The sequence below is a fragment of the Furipterus horrens genome, unplaced genomic scaffold (assembly GCF_987537825.1).
Source record: "Furipterus horrens unplaced genomic scaffold, mFurHor1.1.pri manual_scaffold_10, whole genome shotgun sequence".
NCBI lineage: Eukaryota > Metazoa > Chordata > Mammalia > Chiroptera > Furipteridae > Furipterus > Furipterus horrens.
In genome coordinates, this window is record NW_028327180.1 from 42,472,714 (window position 1) to 42,491,227 (window position 18,514).

At 53.9% G+C, this 18,514-nt stretch overlaps 2 protein-coding genes across 7 annotated transcripts; both read right to left on the minus strand.

Annotated features, from left to right (window-relative positions):
* Nucleotides 1-136: 136 nt before the first annotated feature.
* On the minus strand, nt 137-4,072 carry FDX2 (ferredoxin 2). Of its 4 annotated transcripts, none has more exons than XM_090289544.1 (5): nt 3,851-4,072; nt 3,702-3,756; nt 3,456-3,558; nt 802-889; nt 137-544 (listed from the first exon to the last, which is right to left on the minus strand). In XM_090289544.1, the coding sequence occupies exons 1-5, from the start codon at nt 4,024-4,026 to the stop codon at nt 388-390; spliced, it is 579 nt and encodes a 192-aa protein (XP_090145670.1). In that variant the 5' UTR covers nt 4,027-4,072; the 3' UTR covers nt 137-387. The 4 variants fall into 4 exon arrangements, with proteins under 4 accessions (XP_090145670.1, XP_090145669.1, XP_090145671.1 ...); XM_090289543.1 differs by having other exon boundaries at nt 3,392-3,558; nt 3,851-4,047; XM_090289545.1 differs by having other exon boundaries at nt 3,392-3,498; nt 3,851-4,045.
* Nucleotides 4,073-5,000: 928 nt separating this feature from the next.
* RAVER1 (ribonucleoprotein, PTB binding 1) lies at nt 5,001-18,256 on the minus strand. Of its 3 annotated transcripts, XM_090289547.1 has the most exons (13): nt 18,012-18,256; nt 16,449-16,515; nt 13,682-14,151; nt 10,168-10,359; nt 9,868-9,997; nt 9,425-9,519; nt 8,502-8,589; nt 7,979-8,190; nt 7,577-7,882; nt 6,725-6,799; nt 6,133-6,273; nt 5,654-5,737; nt 5,001-5,562 (listed from the first exon to the last, which is right to left on the minus strand). In XM_090289547.1, the coding sequence occupies exons 1-13, from the start codon at nt 18,228-18,230 to the stop codon at nt 5,416-5,418; spliced, it is 2,226 nt and encodes a 741-aa protein (XP_090145673.1). In that variant the 5' UTR covers nt 18,231-18,256; the 3' UTR covers nt 5,001-5,415. The 3 variants fall into 3 exon arrangements, with proteins under 3 accessions (XP_090145673.1, XP_090145674.1, XP_090145675.1); XM_090289548.1 differs by lacking the exon at nt 6,725-6,799; XM_090289549.1 differs by lacking the exon at nt 5,654-5,737.
* Between the last annotated feature and the right edge of the window lie 258 nt (nt 18,257-18,514).

Genomic DNA, 18,514 nt, shown 5'->3' on the forward strand with positions numbered 1-18,514 from the left:
TGCCTCAGTTTCCCCGTTGGCCCCATTACTGCTGTAGGAGGGGAGAGCCAAGGGCCTATAAGATGCAGTTGTGGACCCCGGGGGCTGCACACCCTCCCTGCCAAGGACACTCAAGATGCTGGAGTTCTGTAAAAGTTTTATTATCACTCTAATTAGATTCCAACCCTACCCACACTCAGATTAATGGCAGCTTGGAGAGGACGCCCCAGCAGGGCCCTGTTCCCACCAGAGGCTGTACATGGGATCTCTCTGAAGCATTTGGTCTTGTTGGTGCTTCCAACATGTCTCTCGGGCCTGTCCGTGCCCTGGGCTGGGCTAGCAACTTTGGCTTTTCCTCCAGTCCTGGCCCTGGGGCCATGGGTGCCTAGGATGGTCTAGCTGTCTGTGTCAGTGCGGCTTGGGGATATGGCCGTCCACATAGAAGTTCCTGGTGATCTTGGGCAGGGTGAATTCAGCCCCTTCCAGCTCCGGTGTCAGCATGATCTGGCAGCCCAGCCGGGAGTTCTCCTGGAGGAGGGGGGCCATGTCCAGCATGTCATCCTCCCTGGGCAAGGGAGGCAGGGGTTAGCAGTGGGCACGATGGTGCAGCTGGTGAGGGTCCTGAGGGCAGAGAGAGGGCACCTCAGGCCAGGGAGGGGCAGGATGAGAGTCCAGGGGCAGTGGTTAGGGGGCAGTGCCCCTGCCAGCAGCTGGAGTAGGGGGAAAAGCTGGGACTGCCCAGTGGACCTCTGGACACTGGGAACAGAAAGGCTCAATAGTCAATCCTGAAGCTCAGAGCTGGGAGCGAGCTGCTCTGCTCACCTCTCATCAGGAGAAGGCAGAAGGTCCAGGTGGTCCTCGCTCACATACACGTGGCAGGTAGAGCATGCCAAGGAAGCTTCACAGGCCCCTAAGGGGTAGCAAGTGAAGGGAGCGCCGGTGAGTGGCCTGGGCAGGCTAGTGCCATCCAGTGAAAGATGTTCCACCACATGGCCCTAATCACTCCCTCCCAGGCCTGCATACCCATTGTGTGTGTCCTACTGTCATCTACTCAGGTAGCTGTTCCCGAGCTGTGGATAGGTTTTGCAAAGGGATGTCCCGGGTGCCCATTTCCCAAGGACTTCCCAGCAAGCTGAGGACTAGGGTAGTACAAGAAACCAATAATAGCATGGACTCAACTTCAGTATAGCTGAGAGGGGAAAGGCCAGGCAGGTTCCCTGGCCTTTGAATTCCCTTGCTGTGACCCTGTCACTGTGCTGGGCAAATGTGTTCTTGCCTGAAAAAGGGACTGACTCTTGTTCTGCTCCTGAAGAAGGGACTGACTCACTCAGCACCTAGTGCATTAGGAAAAGGAGTCAGAGAATAAAGGTTGAAAGATACAGAAGTTGGGGTTTTCTGATTGTCCCTGGACACACTCCTAAACTTCTGATTGATGACTGAGAACTGTGTGTGGGGATAATGGCCCTCCTGGACTAAAACCTTCCAAAGAGTTTTCATAGCTAGAATAAAATCCAAACCCCTCCACTCAGTCCTGGTGATACTCCCACTGCCTCACTCACTCCACGTCAGCCACACCGACCCGCTTGCTCAACTCCAACACCATAGGACCTTTGCACTTGCTATACCCTTGGCCTAGAATGCTCTTCTTGCCACTCTTCCCATGGTCAGACCTTGTATTTAGGAATTCAACTCAACTGTCCTCCAAGTCCCCCGTCTCTTGTTTCTTGTCCTCCCTTGTTAACTTTTACTAATTTCCATACAGCATTTATCAATCTGAAGTTACCATCTTAATCTCTGGGTCTACCTGTCCCCTGTCAATCTGTCCTCCTCTTTCTGTACTTGGCACTGAGCCTGGCATGTTGTAGATGCTCAAGAGACATCTAAGTGAATGATGGGGCAGAATTCTCCTTTCTCTTCCAGATGGGTCAGACAAGGAGGGTGGAGATGCAAGGCAGCCTCCTGACCCAGCAGAGCTTCCCAGTCTCCTGAGGAGAAACTTAGCTTGAAACTCCAAGTAATCTCTGGCATCTTTCTCAATCTTGTTTCCCACCTTGTTAGCATCCCTGTCCCTTGAGATCAAGATTATCTAATATGAATGTCCCAACTAGTCACTGCACACTAACCACATGTCAGGTACTAAGCATTACACATGACCTCTGTTTAATCTCCCATAGCTACCCAGCAAGATGGAAGTAAATTATCCCATTTTATAGATGAGAAAACAGAGGACTGAAGATGCTAAGTAACTCACTCAGGGTCACACAGCTGGTTAGAGGCAAAATCTGAACACAGGCCACTTGCCTCTCAGACTCATGTTCTAATTTATGCCCTGGACTGCCAGCTGCTGGATTTAAGAACAAAATCTGAGGTAGGCCTGCCATGACCCACCCCAGCCCCCAGACACATCCACCCCTCTAATGATTAAGTCAGCCTCCCTATTTCATTTATCCAACAAATAACCCCAGACATTTTTTTTTCAGACCACCCTTCTCAGTTGATGATATAATTACATATTTACTATTAGGTTGAAATGGTGTGAAATGACAGGAGCCTTACTTACTTTGTACATTGTTGCCTGGCACACAGTAGTGTTTAATATTCATAGAAGAGCAGCACAGGTTTAGGGGCTAAAATTGGCTGGGTTTGAATCTAATTTTGCCACTTCACCTTGAACCAGGTCTATGTCACCTAGGGCTCAATTTCCTCATCTATAAAATGAGGTCATCTCCCCTATTGCATAAAGTTGTCATGAAGAGTCAATCAGTTAATGTGTTAACATGCTTCAAGTAATGTCTGCTATTATTATCTTTCCTTCAACAAATACTGATTTAATACCTGTTGTATCTAAATACCATGACGGTTAACAGATATGTGTGAACAAGACAAACAGGGTTTCTGATCTTATTCTAGAGAGAGATGACAAAGGAAACAAAACGGTGAGAAGTGCTATGAGGACAATAAAATACAGGAATATGAGAGAGACTGGAGGATTACATTGTCCGGAAAATGACATCTACATTGCGACTTAAAGGATGCAAAGAAACCAGACGATCTGGCAAAAAATCACTTCAAACCCTAGGAGTAGCAAATGCAAAGGCCCTGAGGCAGGAATGATTTGGGCAGTTTCAGAGATAGCAAGAAAGCCAGTGTGGCTAAAATAGAAGAGGGAAGCAGAAAGATGATACAAGCTCCTAGAGGGCAGAGTTTTAGGACCCTCTAATAGATGCTCGAGAAACAAATGCTGTGGGAATTAACATTAAGAGCTGGCAGAGGATGAGGCTGTGGCCAGAAGTCTAGATTTTAGTCCAGGACTGCTGGAAAGCAATGGGAGGGTTAATCAGTGGAAACATCTGACTCGTGTGTTTTAAACGAATGATAAGAGCCTGTGAAATTCCCTGTGCCTGGCTCCCACCTTCCAGGTCCACCCCATGGCGCTGGGCCAGGTGGAGAACATTGTCCCCGACTCTGCCTCTCACCGGAATCCGTTGGCCTGACCGGTCTATGAACACCACGTTCACCCTGAAGACAGATAGGGATGTAGATGCCGAACTGGATGATGGCCCAGGGTTCAAGTGGAATCTAGGGTTAGGAAGTCGGGCTTGGGCTTGACGGACAGGGAAACAGGACGAAGCAGAGGGGACCCAAGGATGAGGCTGCAGGGTAAGGTGGGGAACAGAAAAACCTCGTGGGATGAGGAATGGGGGACCTGAACCCCCACTCACACGTCCCCGGGCCGCTCGGGGCCGCTGGCTTCTTCCTCCCCAGCTGAGCGCGAGCCTGGAAAACACAGTTGGGTAAGCCAGGCACAGCGTCCGGTCGGCAGTCGACGGATTATGGCTGCCCTCCCCGCCCCCAAACGCGTCCCAGGTACCTGTCACCCGGAACTTTCTGGCTGTCGCTGGCACCACCGTCTCCCCGGACCCCCAAGAGCCCCCGGATCGGCTCCACCAGGGAGCTTTTACTACCCGTAGCAATAACCCGGCACTTGTGCCGCCCCGGCCTACGGAGGCGGCCATGACAGGCATCACGTGACCCGGAACAGGGCATGCGCTATGGCGCAGGAAAGCGCCAAGGCCGACCTCCGTACGAGCGCTGACGTCATCTGTGTGGGGAATGAACTGCCGAGGTTGGGGGCAGCGGCAGTTCCCGGTTCACTAAAAGACTTGCGGGGGCCAGTCTAGACCCCCTGTCTCAAGAATCAGCCAGCTCTTTCTTTAAAACCATTTACTTACAAACTTTAATTCAGTAAAGGGTGAGAGGACTGGGGAACTCCCTGAAGTGGATGTAGACCCCCCCCCCCCCCCCCCGAGTGAGAAGAGGGACGCTGGTGGCCTAGTCAGGGCAGGGCCCAGTCACTTCAGGCCAATAGGTCCTGCTGGTGGACAGGGACAGTTCATCTGCATGGTTACTGGATTCCAGCAATGGGCCAAGGGGAAGCCAGCTCCAGGTGACCTGGGCTGGTGATGGAGAGGTGGAGTTCATCTTCAACAAGGGGCAGGGTGGGGTGCGTCAGCAGAGGCTCAGTGAGAGGCACAGGGCCTGGCTCCCATAGATGAAGAGCAGGGGACTGGTTTCAGGTGGCAGAGAAAGCCTGTCTCTGCACCTAGGCCTGGGCAGAGGGATGATGGAGGTGGTTTGCCATGATCAAGGCTTTGGCCTTTACTGTCCCCAGCGTGGGGACCCTGGGTAGAGGGACCCAATCCCCAGGCCAGAGCTGTTTGGTCCTGAGTCAAGCTTCCAGAGCTTGGCGTCTGAGAGGCTCTGGCCAGCGGGGCCTGGAGCCCAGTTTTAAGGCATCAGAAGGCAAAGGGAGTGTGGCAGGGAGTAGGAGACCCAGAGCTGCAGCACAGGTCAGACTGGGTAGGCAGGGGCGGGAGACAGCTATGCCTGCAGCAGACATTTGAGAAAGAGAAAAGGATTGAGCCATTTCAAACCAAAGTGTGGAATGGAGGCCCAGACATGTTGAACCTTGTAGGTGTAAAAGCTGGGGTTGTCCTGGATTTTTTAAAAAATCATAAAAATTAGAAAAGGAAACAAGTCAATTGTCAAAGTTAAAAAAGGGGATAGTCTCTGATCCTCACGGGAGGCTAGGGAAACCTCCAAGGCACTCGAAAGGCCAAGATACAGGAGCAACAAGGCAGGAGAAGACACCAAGAGAGGGAGACATATGCAGACACTTGGGGAGGGCAGCAAGGGGCCCCAGCCTGCTCTCTCTCTTAAGGCCGCAGTGTTTTCAGGCCAAGACCAGGCCAGAGATGCAAAGTTGCACCCAGGCTCTCCCACACTCCTTGGGCTCCAGCTGGTTGGTCAGCAAAGTCTTTCAGAGATTTTTCTGTTACTGAAAGGAAAAAAATAAAACAAAACAAAAACACGAAAACACCAGAAAACCCAAAAGCAATTCGGTGCAGGCCCTGGAGCATCTCTGGCACTGGCCCCTTAGAAAATCCTCTTGCGCTTCAGGTATGAATCTGCGTAGTGGCCGCCAAGGCCTTGGGAATGCTGTCCCACGTAGCTGCCTTCTGGGCTGGGTTCTGGTGAGGGCAGCAGGTGGGCAAAGCTGCGTTTCTGGCCACCCAGTGGTGTCTAGAGACAGAGGGGAGGATGTGGCAAGTCAGGGGCCACATGGGAAGGGGTCACCATTCCCTAGCCCTGTGTCCCCACACCTTGCCCGTACCTTCAGTAGGTGGCTGTGGCCATTGGGCCCAGGGCTGAGGCCCAGGAACCCTTCTCCGAAGCCCAGTGGGGAGGAACTGACCGCCTGGCAGAAATGGGAGACGGTATGGGAGCGGAAACATCCCCCAGAGCAAAGGCCAAGACTTCAGGTTCAAATCCTCTCTGCTGCTTACTAGCCATGTATGAGATTGAGGGCAAATTAACTCCTCTCTTTGAGTCTCAGTGTTTTTACCTGTCAACTAGGGCTAATACCACTCCACCCCCTGGGCAACTGGGAAAGTGAGCGGAGGCCCAGAAGGCTGGGCAACACCAGGTGCTAGACACACAGGCGTAGGAAGGATGGTCTGTTTCAGTTGGGCCCTGAGCAAAGCTAACCCTGCCACCACCCTAGCCTTGATCTAGGCACTGTGAGGGTCACAGGGGTCCCCTGCATCCTGGATGTCCCTGAGAACCTGTGCTCAGCTGGGGGAGGCTCCTCACCTTGTTAAGGTGGCTCTGCTTGAGGCCAGCCTGCAGGCCGCTGGTGAAGTAGGAAGTGGGTGAACCCGAATAAAAGTGAGAGAGGGATCCCCCACTGCCCCCACCACTCCGTTCGCCGAAGCCACTGGGTGGGGGAGACATCTGCAGAGAGGAGGCTGGCTGAGTAAGGCAGACTATTGCATTATCCATCCCCTTTTGTAAAACACCCCTAAATGACTGGGCTTTGCCATATGACTAACTCTGGCAAATAAGACAGCATGAGGATGAGAGCAGAGGGACCTTGCCCTCCCTTTTGCCTCTGGAGACCATAAGCTGACCTCCTACAGGGTGAGCTCCACGTGGAGCAAACACCATCCCAGCTGAGGTCCCCAGTCAAGGCCCATTTACCAGCCTACTGATCACCAGATACATGACTAAGGCCACTATGAACTGCTGAACCCCAGTTGAGCTGCATGATAACCCACCCACTGCCCTGCACAATGCTGTAAAATAATCATTTGCTGTTTTAAGGCACAAAGTGGAAGGACCATCTGTTACACAGCAAAAGCTAACAGATATACCCAGGAGATGGGATTCACAGGGCAACTCTTACTTTGTGTCGGCTGGGTCTGTGAAGCCCAAGGGCTGGCTCCCGTGGGTGGGAGAAGAGCCGCCTAGGTCCCACATCCTGAAAGTGGGAGAAAGTGTTTTGGGTTGGGATCTGCACCAACCTCACTCCTAGCTGAACTCCCTGGCACAGATGTTATTAAGGAAGTCTGCCCCTTACAAAAGAAGAAAAATGCTAGTGCATGGGGCAAACTCAGCCTGTGGCGTGGGGCAATGAGACAGTATGTGCTCTGTACTGAGAGTGGTTCCACCTCAGACCCAGAGATGACTGCTATGAAGTCATGTGGCCCCAACGAGGTCAGGTGTTTGGAGTTTTTAAGGCAAGCTGAGCATCAGGATTGTGTGAACACTTGCAGTGTTTATACGTATGTGTTTGTATCAACATTTGTTCTTTTTTAAAAAAATAATCCAAGGCAGGCCAAACACAACACAGATGGTCTGCAAGTGGCCAGTCTGCAACCTCTGAACTGGAAGATGTTGAAATCATAGAAGGAACAGTTCCCAAGGACAAGATAGGAATCTCAAGAGGGGGACAGAGAGAAGGGCAAAGAGACAGACAGTAGGCTGAGCCCTGTCTCTAAGGAGAAGCAGAAGTGCAGCCTAAGCCTCTTGGGAGAGAGACAGACAGGAAACAAGGTCTGATCTGTAGACAGACAGAGACAAGACACTGAAGGGCAGAGACTATGTCTGACATGTTCCCCACTATCTTCCCAGTGCTTGGTCTGGCACAATCAGAACTAGAGAAATATCAGTTTAGAGAATGACTTGTTCCCAGGGGACAAAGGGTCACAGCAGCCAGCCCTCAGGAGAGCTGACCACAGGGCAAGCAGATACTCACCGAGGGGTAGTCGAAGCCATAGTTGTCAGGGAGCCCTGGTTCAGGGGGCAGGCGGGTGCTGGTGAGGGGGCTGAGCAGGCGGGACTTGAGCTGGAAGGCTTTGCTGCTGCCACCACCTCCGCTGCCACCTCTGGGGGTTAGAGGATTAGGCAGGGGGCCCTCAGCTGGGTGGTGGCTTCTCCCAGCGCCTCCCCAGCCCCGGGCCTCCTTATCCGTCAGGTTGCTGGCTGGGAGCAGGCTGTGTAGGTTCAGGTAGGGGTTCAGGGGGATCCGGAAGTCCTTGGGGGGCTCCCCAAGCAGTGAGACCTGTGGTGAGAGGACTGGATTCGCGAGGGTCCCTGACAGGGGAAACATAGCAGGGCATGAGGCTGGAATAGTGCTAGGCACAGGGCAGGACCTTACCCCAGGGGGCGTTGGCAGAGGTCCACCGTCTTTCTGGAGGCCTCTGAGGCCAGTACCTAGTAGTCCCACAGGAGCAGGAGATGGAGTGAGCTGGGCTGCTGGGGGCCCCAAGCTCATGGTTTCCCGATCACTCCCAGAGGGGCCAAGAAGTGGTGGTAGCAGGGGTGGTGGCTTCCCTCGCCGGGGTGGCAGCTCTGGGGGCAGGCCCCCTCCTACAGAGAGGAGGATGTCAATGGCCCAGACATACAGAACTTTCTTCCCAGGGTCCTAGAGCATCTGCTTGGACCAGGATGAGCAGCGAGGGACAACTAGGTGCTGTGCACTGAGCACAGTCCTCTGAGTGCATCAGTTCCTAGAATGCTCATGGAAGTCCCCAGGAGATGGGTGCCTAGCTGACAGACACTGAGAGCCAGAAAGGTTAGGTAACTTGTCCAAGGCCATACAGTTGGAAATTGACCACACCAAAGAGGAAAGGGGAAGCAGGATGGGCCCAGAGAGATGACAAGGGGGCAGGACCTGTTACCTGCAGACAGCTCCCCAAGGAGGGGGTTGGTCGGCTGGGCCCCAGGCTGGAGGGTGCCCAAGGGAGAGTCTCCCAGGATCCCAGGCTTCTGCAGACAGAGCACGGTTAGCTGGAGATGGGGGCAGTGTGGCCTGAGCAGCAGACAGGTGTTGCCCAGGGTCTCGGTAGTCACAACACTCAGCACACCCAGACTCCAGCCCATAGCTGGTTATGAGTCCCCCAGTGTCTATGACACTTTGACGATCACCCAACTGGCCAGCCAGTGGTAGCCAAGGGCCTCCTGCATGCCAGGGACCACCTGAGACCTTGGGGAGACGAAGGGAACATGGACCATACATTCAGCAGTCACAGTGAGTCACTGAGACATAGTGACAAACCTTAGGCTCTCACCACCCCACACCCAGCCCCCTTGCTGATTATCACAGAAGCAATCATTCTTAGCTACATATGGAATCAGTCAGACTCTTAGACACACAAAAGTCCAAGCCCACAATCTCACATTCTGTCAGTTATCATCAGACATACTCATGTCACTGTGTGTGCATGTCTCTGTATGTTTCTGTGTGCACTGAGGGTGGTGTGGTGTCTCTGTGTGTGCATGCCTCCATGTGTATAGATTCCTGCATGTGTACACGTCTGTGTGTGTGCACTGAGGTGTATGGTGTGTGTACGTGTGTGTGTGTGTATTCTTGTATGCCTTTGCATGACGGAATTAGGATGAGAGGCCACTCTATTCCCCAGTGGCGCTGGGTCTTTCTTTCCTAGACTGAGCCACTTCCCGAGTCCTGAGCACCTGCAATAGGCCAGGCCCCATAAATAAGCACTAGGGACACAGCCAGTAAGCTACTGGCAGTTGCAAGTAGTGTTTGAAACTGGGATCATGTGCCAGTGTGGAGGGAACCCAGGGCCCAAGACCATATTACCTTCTGACCCTGGGTCTGCAGAGCCAGCTGCAGCAGCGCTGTGGACAGGGCGGGCCCATTGAGCAGTGGCATGGCCGGGGGGGCACCCAGGAGACCTGGGGGGAGATCCAGGAAATGAGTGGTAGTCACTGGATGCAAGCCCCCCTCCGCAATTAAAGACAGCCCTGGGCCTGAAGCCCTGAGGGAGCAAGTGAAGAGCCCAAAGGAAGGGACTGGGAGGGGAGAGTCCGCCCTGGGGAAGGAGGACCTCTTTCCACCACCCTGCCTCACTGCAGGCTACAATGCTGCCACCTATGACCCCTTACAGGTGACCTCTATTCTTATCCCAGCTCTTGCTCATGGGGCTCTTGTCACTGGGAGCTCAGATGGGAACACAGTCTCGGGGAGGTGCCTGGTTCTGAGAGGCTGGGAACCCCGCTCACTGCCCATTTGATCTGCCTTACCCTGTTTGCCTCCCGAGCTGCCATGGAGCAGAGGATTGAGCAGCAGCTGGAGGGAGGCAGAGGGCCCCAGGCTGCTGAGCAGTTGCAGGATGCTGGGTTCAGGCAGGAGTCCTTTGCCCCGATTAAGGGCCTGAAGAGAGAAAAGAAGGGTGGTTCACAGGTCTGCCAGGCCATAGAGTTGGGACCATGTCCTTCCCTGTTGCCCCCAGAACCTGGGTAATGACTGCCAAAAGCCTTGATTTCTCAAGGGAGGAGAGCCTGGTCCCCTAGACCCCCTATCCCCATTCCCTGGGCACTCACTGTGGCCTGGGCGGCGATGAGTGCAGCCAGCATGCTGCGGCCGGGGGGCCCTGGGGCACAGAAGGAGACGCGCAGGTGGCTGCCCCCCAGGGCCAGGCCGTCCACTTGCTGCTGCACCTCTTCAGCCATCTCGGCTGTCTCGTACTCCAGCACGGCAAAGCCCTTCAGCTGCCCATCCTGGCCATATGCTAGCTGGTGGGGGTGAGGGAGAGGCAGACATGAGTGCCAGCGGAACAGTGACCACTGTCACACAGAGTAAGAACAATGATCAGACATGGATTGATTGTGACAGAGAAGTCCACCAGAGAGGGTGTATTTTTGGATTTTTGGGCCCACCACTCTTCTGAGCCCTGTTCTTACATTTGCTCATCAAATCTTCTCAATGGCCTTGAGAAGCTGTATCCTACCCATTATTCAGAGGGGACAACTGAGGCTCACAAGTCAGTATGCTCAAGGTCACCCAGCTGGCAGAAGGGCAGAGCTGAGACCCACATCACAGGGATCAACTCCCTTGGGCCTCGTACCAACAGCACTTTGGGACTTTATGTGATTTCTGAGCATAGGACAGCACAAAGGTGAGAGTGGCGAGCTGAGGATGCGCTGACAGAGGCGGGTGGTTTAGGAGCGCCACCAAATCAGGAGCCTGAGGCCAAGGACACTGCAGCCAGGGCTAGGAAGGCACATAACCTCGGAGTAAAGCAGGTGGCCTCTGAGCTCAGGGTGGAGGCTATAATGAGAGGGAACACAGCCAGTGAGCCACAGGGAACAGAGGCGTGTTCACAGGCAGACCAGGGAGGCCTCTCCACCACTGCCCTTGACTGCAGCCTTTGGTACTTCAGGCCCACAGCCCCTCCTCCAGACCCTGGGGCCAGAAGTGTTCCAGATCTGAGAATTTTTAAGAAATGAGAATACCACACATACTATATATTACATGTCAGTCACCCCAGTGGGGTCCAGGGTACCCTGAAAATCAAACACACAAATACCTCTGCAGCAAGACACAAACAGAAAGGCCATGAACAGCCCCATGTTAGTTCTTTGCTGCTAGACCTCTGGGTTTTCAGGACACTGTAGGGGCTAGGATTGTGGGCAGGGGGTGTCCCAGGGCAAGAAGATACTGGATGAGAGCCCCGAGCTGGGCCCGTCACTGCACCCAGATGCAGGCACTGTCTGCACACCCACTTTGCAGAGGAGGAAACTGAGGCTCAGAGAGGGGCGGTCCCTTGCCCAGGCCACAGAGCTGGAGCATGGCGCGGTTGGGAACCAATGCAATGTCCACCGGTACAGAACAGCACAGACTCTATCAAACAGAGCATGGCACAGCTGCAAAAGCAATGAGAAAGCTCTCATGTCTGACGTGGAAAGATGCCAAAGACAAATGGGAGAACCAAACCAACAGCAATAATTGGGTCAAAAAAAAGAGGAATGCAGGTCATAGATGTGCTTGTCAGAAATGCTTAATAAAATTCCACTGGAAGAACACAACAAACTGGTGCTGCAGGGGCTCTGCTGGAACCAGCTGGAGGGCCTGGAGGGAGCCTTTACCACAGAGCCTACGGAATTTCCACATGGGACTGAACTGCCCGTTCAGAAAAACAAATATATGGAAAAGGCTTTTTCACAAGGTCTTGTGAAATCTGCTTTATACATATCTATGGCATTCAAGTATTTTTAAACAAGCTTGTAATGAAATAAGGCAATTATGATATGTAAATTGGCCTGTGAATAAATGGAAAAGTGCACTAGAGTGGGTTACTACGGGATCTCCTTGGCGGTCTCATCTTGATTATGCTGAAAATAAAGGTGCCCCTGCAGGACAGCAAACTCTCAGTGTGGCTTCGGCCATCTAGGGAGGCAGGAGCACCCAGTTAAGAGCATGGACCCTAGTTAGCTGTCTGACCTTGACTCCCAGCCCATCTCTAACTGGCTGGCTAGCCTGGGCAGGTCCCTGCAAATGCCCATCCCTGGCCCTCGGTTTCCTCATTTATAAGACGGGACAGCAACTGTACATACCTCAAAGGGTGGTTGGGGGATTCAACAAGATGTTCAAAGGTGCAGGGCAGGGTCCCACTCCAGGCACAGCAGTTCAGGGAGGCTGCTGGCTAGGGCCCAGCACTGCTTTGAGTGTCCGGGCAAGGAAGGCTCTAGTCACCAGCCCACCTCCGGCCAGGCCCCACACCAAGGACCAGGTGCACATCTTCTCACCATCACAGATGAATAGGGACTCAGAAGGGTCAAAGGGCAACCAAGGCCACATGGCTCTTACATAGGGGTACTGAGACTCAAACCTCAACCTGCCTGACTTTGGAACCCAGCCTCTGTTCAACTAGAATGCCTAATGTGAGTGGAAGAATAAAGGGGCAGCTGTTCACAATAACCCAATGAAAAAGCACCGCTAGCCCCATTTCCAGAGGGGGAAACTGAGGCTCGGAGAACTTGTAGTTGGTTACAGCCTAGCCATCCTCAAGCTCCACCTGAGGAGGTGGCTGTCAAGCTAATTCATCTGTGTCTTGAGCCCTGCCTCAGGCCTAACACACAGGTGCAGGAGCATGAACAAATGCTGGGGGAGCAAGGGGAGTTCCTACAGGTGTCCGATTCCCCAGGTTCTAATATCCATTCATACAAGGAGTGGGCCCCACCAAATATCACAGAACTAGGGTCAAAGTCCAGGACTGTCCTATCTGAGCCAGGTCCCAGACTCCTCCAGGCTGCGTAGGGCTCTGGAGCCAGGCTGCAGTGTTCCAATCTTGGCCTGCCATGTCCTGGCTGTATGACCCAGGGCATGTCACTTGACCCCTCTGTGCCTCAGCGTCCCCTCCTGAAAATGAGGATAATATCTGCCTCTCTAGGATGTTACAGGATAAAAGGATTGCAGTAATGAGTTCACAATCCAGTGAGTGCTGAAGGAACATCTGCCTTGGCAGTCTGCAGGTGAGACCATCTGGGGCTCTCCCAGGGCTGGGCACACATGTGGAAGTGCCTGGCTAATGTGACCTGGGTGAACCAGGAATTGTTTCGTCAACCAATGTATGACTATTAAATCCCTTCTTAAGAATGAATCTGGTCAAGTCCACTTCCTGACGTCAAGGCTTAAACAGACTGGGCTCCTCCAGAGCAGCCTCCTCAACACCGAGCCTCGGGCCCAGTAGGTGTTCAAGAAACATCTTCTAAGTGCACGAGTGAAAGTGAATGAGGGACGAACAAGCCTCTTGCCCAGCTTTTACAAAGGCAGCCTCGCCTGCACTTCACAGGGGGAAAGAGGCCAGAGAGGTTAAGCCGGTCACCAGAGGGAGCGCAGGGATTTGAATCCCAATAATCGGACTCCTATCTGAGTTGTCACCCAGTGCACCATGTGGCCTCTCTAACAAGAACCTCATTCAAAGTGGTGTCATCAAGACTTTACTGAAAAGGGACCTAGGAGACTGGGGAGGGCAGGTGACTCCAAAGGACTCCCCTGCCAGGTACTCCAGGCCTGGCATCTGCTCCCCAGCTCCCCACTCCGGGCACAGCTTACCTTGCAGAAAGTCGGTGTGTGGACAGCTGACAGAGCCCGGCGCAGACCCTCCACATCGCTGAAGCCGGGGGGCAGGCGGTCAACACAAAGGCAGTGGGAGTGGAGCAGGGCGGGTGTGAGCTGCCCCGCATCTGTCCAGTGCACGTACAGGGTGCGCGTGCCCAGTGGCTTGCCCAGCAGGTCCGACTTGGCACGGGCAGCTGAGTCCTTTTTCATGTACTCGGCGAAGCCGTAGCCCTTGGAGTGGCCAGTGCGCTCACTATACACCAGGAAGCAGCGCTCCAGGCTGCCAAAGGGCCGCACCAGCTCCTCGAACTGCTGCTGCGTGAGGCTGAGGGGCAGGTTGGCCACGCAGAGCAAGGCGTCCGTGGGCTGCAGCTGCACTGATAGCTCGCGCTCCCGCAAGTGGCTCTGGTGGAAGGTTCTGATGGCAGCCTCAGCCTGCTCCCCGTTCAGCAGGGTCACAAAGGCTGTGGTGGGAGGGGGAGGGGGGTCAATGGGGTCCCTGAGGGCCTGCCCTCAAACTCATGGCTGCTCTCCCTCACCTCTCTCTAAACTATGTGTGATCTCACAATAGTGACGAACCAGGACACCTCAGACCCCGTGGACTGGAGAGTTGACAGCCTTGAGCAACCTGCACAGGTGTCACCTACCTCCAGGAGGCCTGCTCCCTGCCCTCACTCCTGCTCTCAACCTACCTGTGAGCTCACCTGCCCTCTCATCTACTGTGCACGTTGCTAAGTGATACACAGGAAATAGGTATGTAACTAGGGCGACACATAGGGCAGTGGTTAAGCATGTGGTCACTGCAGCCTGCATTTCAACTCCAGGCCAAGTGGCTGTGAGGGGTCTCACTTTCCCCATCTGTTAAATGGGCATAACTAACTCCTCATAACCACCATTGTGCCAGCGAGGAAGTGGGACCAATGTAGCACCCCCACTGCTCAACGGGAGAAGCCTGGACTTGAACCCAGGCAGACTGCTCCACAACGCCATTTGGCACCCATTCCTCACAACCTTTCTAGGCCACCAACACCTCTCACGTCTGAACCCCTGCCTCAGCCTCAGTCCCCCTGCCACTCCTGATTTGCTGTCCACACAAAAAGCTACAGTTTTTCAAAATGATAATCAGAATGTGCCAAGCCCTTATCCAGGGTTTTCTCATTGCAGGGCCCACAGGAGTCTGTGTGGCCTGGCCCCAGGGCCTTGCTGACCTCCTCTGCCACCTCTTGCTGCTACTTCATGGACTGTGCCCCGCACATACCCTCTCAGGCCTTTGCACCTGCTTTTCCCCCCGAGCGTGAAATACTGACCTCCCCTTCTTCACCTGATTAATCCTGATCCACCCTTCAATTTGACTGCAAACATCACTTCCCCCATGAAGACCATCCTGCTTGCTCCTGTTTCAGATCCCAGCTCTGGGCTCCCACAGCACCCTGTAGCTTCTGGTCTCATGACCACTTCACCTTCACACCTACGGCTGTGTGAATGACATCCTCCACCTCAGACTGGACCATCTCTGTTTGGTTCACAGCTGTGTTCTCATGTCCTAGCACACACTGGTGCTCAATAAACATTTATTGAAAGACAATATGAAAAGAACCACTTAACCTCTGGATCCTCAATGCCTGACACATACATGGACGAAGTGCTCAGTATACAGTTCTGACTTGCTGCCCCTGTCAGTGTTTACTAAGCATCTAAGTGCCAGACACCCATAGCCTTTTTAAGTATTTTAATGTGTTTGGCTCTGTAGCCAACCCAAGCAGGTCATCCCCAATTCACTGGTGAGAGAACTGAGGCTCAGAAAGGGTGACTCACTTGCCTATGGCCACAGAGGGAGGACAGACTAGGACTCGAACCCAGGTGCATTTACCTCCAGGGCCCAAGATCTTAACCACTACCTTAACCCACCAGGTAGATCTCCAGGGTCACTTGTCGTCACCTGCTTCTCACCCAAGTTACAGATTGCAAGTACAATGCCTAGAGGACACAGACACCCACTGAGGGTCTCCCACACAAGTTGGGGGGTACAAAGCTGATAAGACCTGTCCCTGTTCTCATGGAGATGACCACTCCGTGCAGAAGGCAGGTGAGTGAGCCAGCAGTGACAGACCAGAGTGATCAGTGCTGGGATGGGGAGAGCGCACGCAGGGCACTATGAAGAGATGCCTGCCTCCACCTGGATAGAAGAGGGAACAGCTAAAAACAGCGGCAGATGGAATGCCTGGAGCTTGCCACCAAGAAGATGGCAAGGCTGGGGCACATCCTTGCGAGACAGTGTCAAGAAGAGCCTCAGACAGGTTTTGAGGAGAGAGGAACAGGTTAGGATTAATCAGATTTGCAATCAGACTGAACAGATTTGACTGACCCTGGCTCCCTGGGGGAGGGCAAGGAGTATGAAATCATTCAGGCAAAGAGACCAGAAGGAGGCTGCCATTTTGGCAGAGATGGAGGGGCACCAATTGTTCTGGAGGGCTTGAAGAAGACCAGACAGGCCTGGGTGACTGGCTGGCTATGGGGGGATGGTGTGGGAAGCAGGGAGCCCAATGCTCAGATATCTGGCTGAGCAGCTTAGAGGAGGAACATGAATATCAAGGCTGCTCCATGATCGGTATCCAGGAAAGACTGGGACAACAGTCTGTCCTGTGCTGGCCTAGGGGACTATGTTGGGACCAAAGTTCAGGAAATGAGACGCTGGGCCAGAAAGCTTCTGGCTTTAGGGACCGTCACTCCTTGCCACTAGCCCACCCACAGCCCCACAAACCTGTTCCTTTGTATTTGTCCACAAAACAGTACTTGAGCTCATAGTCGCTGAGCAGGTCGTGCACTTCCTGTGGAGACAGAAGTCAAAGGACAGAGAGTCACGATGGGTTGAAGGAAGCAATCCAGTGCCACCTTCACATGGAACAACTATGAAGGCAGATCAGTTATATTCCCCATTTTACAAAGGAGGAAATTGAGGCTCAGAGCAGTTACTCCCCCAAAGCCATTGAGGCCATACCTGGCAGAACTGTGATTCAGAGTCTAACTGCAGACCCCATGTTCCTAACCAACCCAACACACTCTTAAGAGAGCCAGATGGGTCTGAGTTCAAGTCCGAGCACCGCTGTATGCCCTTAGAAAAGTTGTTTAACCGATCTGACCCTCAATTGGCAAGATTGACTGTTTCCAACAACATTATAAGTATCAACAAATCCATTTTTGCAGATGAGGAAACTGAGGCTCAGAGAGGCGAAGGTCAAAGGCAGCAGCAGTAATGCCACCCAGGGATACCTGACTGGGGACCCTGTGTACTTGAAGCCCACATTGTGTGGCTTCACATGCTTCCCAATTCCCTTCTTGTCAGCCAGCTGCAGGGGTGAGGCTCTGGGGCCTGCTTGTGCCAGATACACTGTGCACCCTGCAGAAGACACTGTGTTCTCTGCTGAGAGATGGCAGGTGTTAGGAGGAGGGCCGGCTCTCAAAACAAACCAGACCATACTTAGTGGTGCCTGCCCCAGGTCTGTCCCCAAGTCATGCCCTCCCAACACCCTGGGGGCCCTACCAGCCATGTGACCACGTACAGGCAGGGTGAGCCAGTGGCAGATGTGTTGGTGGGCCAGAGAGCAGAAATTCTCGGCAACAGGAAGAAAGAACCCATTCTACCACTGCAGGGCAGGGCATACCAGATGTAATCACCTTGGGTCCAAAGAGCACTGGAAAGCCCTGCACATAGGCCCTAAGAGAAGAACACCCCTGGCCAGAACAGCCAAAGCCCAAGGGGCGGGGGAAAGGGAACTTCCACAGAACACTGATCATTCCTTTCTTTCAGGTCTGTGGGCAGGAGACCCCTTTTCCCAAATTAACCCTGGGACTTCTGGGGAAGAAAGACCCTAGGAGCTGCTACAACTTCCGATCTATTCTTAAGATAAGTTAATAAACAGTGCTAAGGATACTCTAGCCAACCCTGAAACTGCTAGCTATAAGGTCCCGCCACCGCATGATAGAGGGGAATGAGGAAAAATAATCAAGGCAGTAAGCAGTCTAGCTGCCCATTCACAATCCCCCAATTTGGCTCAAGGTGCCCACCTACTTCAATCACTTTGTCTCTTCCAAGTCTGTGGTCGCCCCCAGCAACGCCCTCCCTCAGTCCAAAGTTGGTTTCTCCCTCCATCACCGCCCCCCCCCCGCTCTTGGTCTCTCCCAAATCCTCAGGGATCCTGCGCTTGGACTCTCCCGCCAGAGACCCCCCCGCCCCCGGGCACGCCAGCGTTGGTGTTGCCTAGTTCCCCCCCGCGCACGCGCACGGTGGTATTTCCCGCCACGCTCCCACCCCGCCCCCCCATACCTGGTTGGTCACGTCCCCCGGGAGGCCCCGGATCAGTATCTTGCGGCGGTTACGGAACTGGCGCTCGGTGTGTTCCAGGCGTTTCCTGATCTCCTCTGGATCTAGCGGTGGCAGTTCTTCTTCGGGCGCCCGGCGCTCCAGGGCATCGTCAGCTTCTATCTCGGCCCCAGCCTCCGGGCTCAACGGGGGCCGGTGAGTAACGGACACGTCGGCCGCCATCTTGGGAAACCCGGCGCCTTCTGGGACCAGCGAGCTGGGGCGGAGCGGCATAGAGTGGCAAGAAGGGCGCACCCGCCTATTGGCCAGAAGAAGCCCCTCCTCCTTCCCGAAACCTTTAGCCCATTGGCTAAAGCCCAGCCGGCCTGCCAGCGTTCAAGCCCCGTCCCGGCACCATAGTCCCCGCCCCTTTCCGCCTCAGAGACGTCACTCAATGGACGGGCGCACAGTGGGAGAGATCCACAGCGCAGGTGGAATCAACCCACAGACTGCGGATTTTGAGAGCT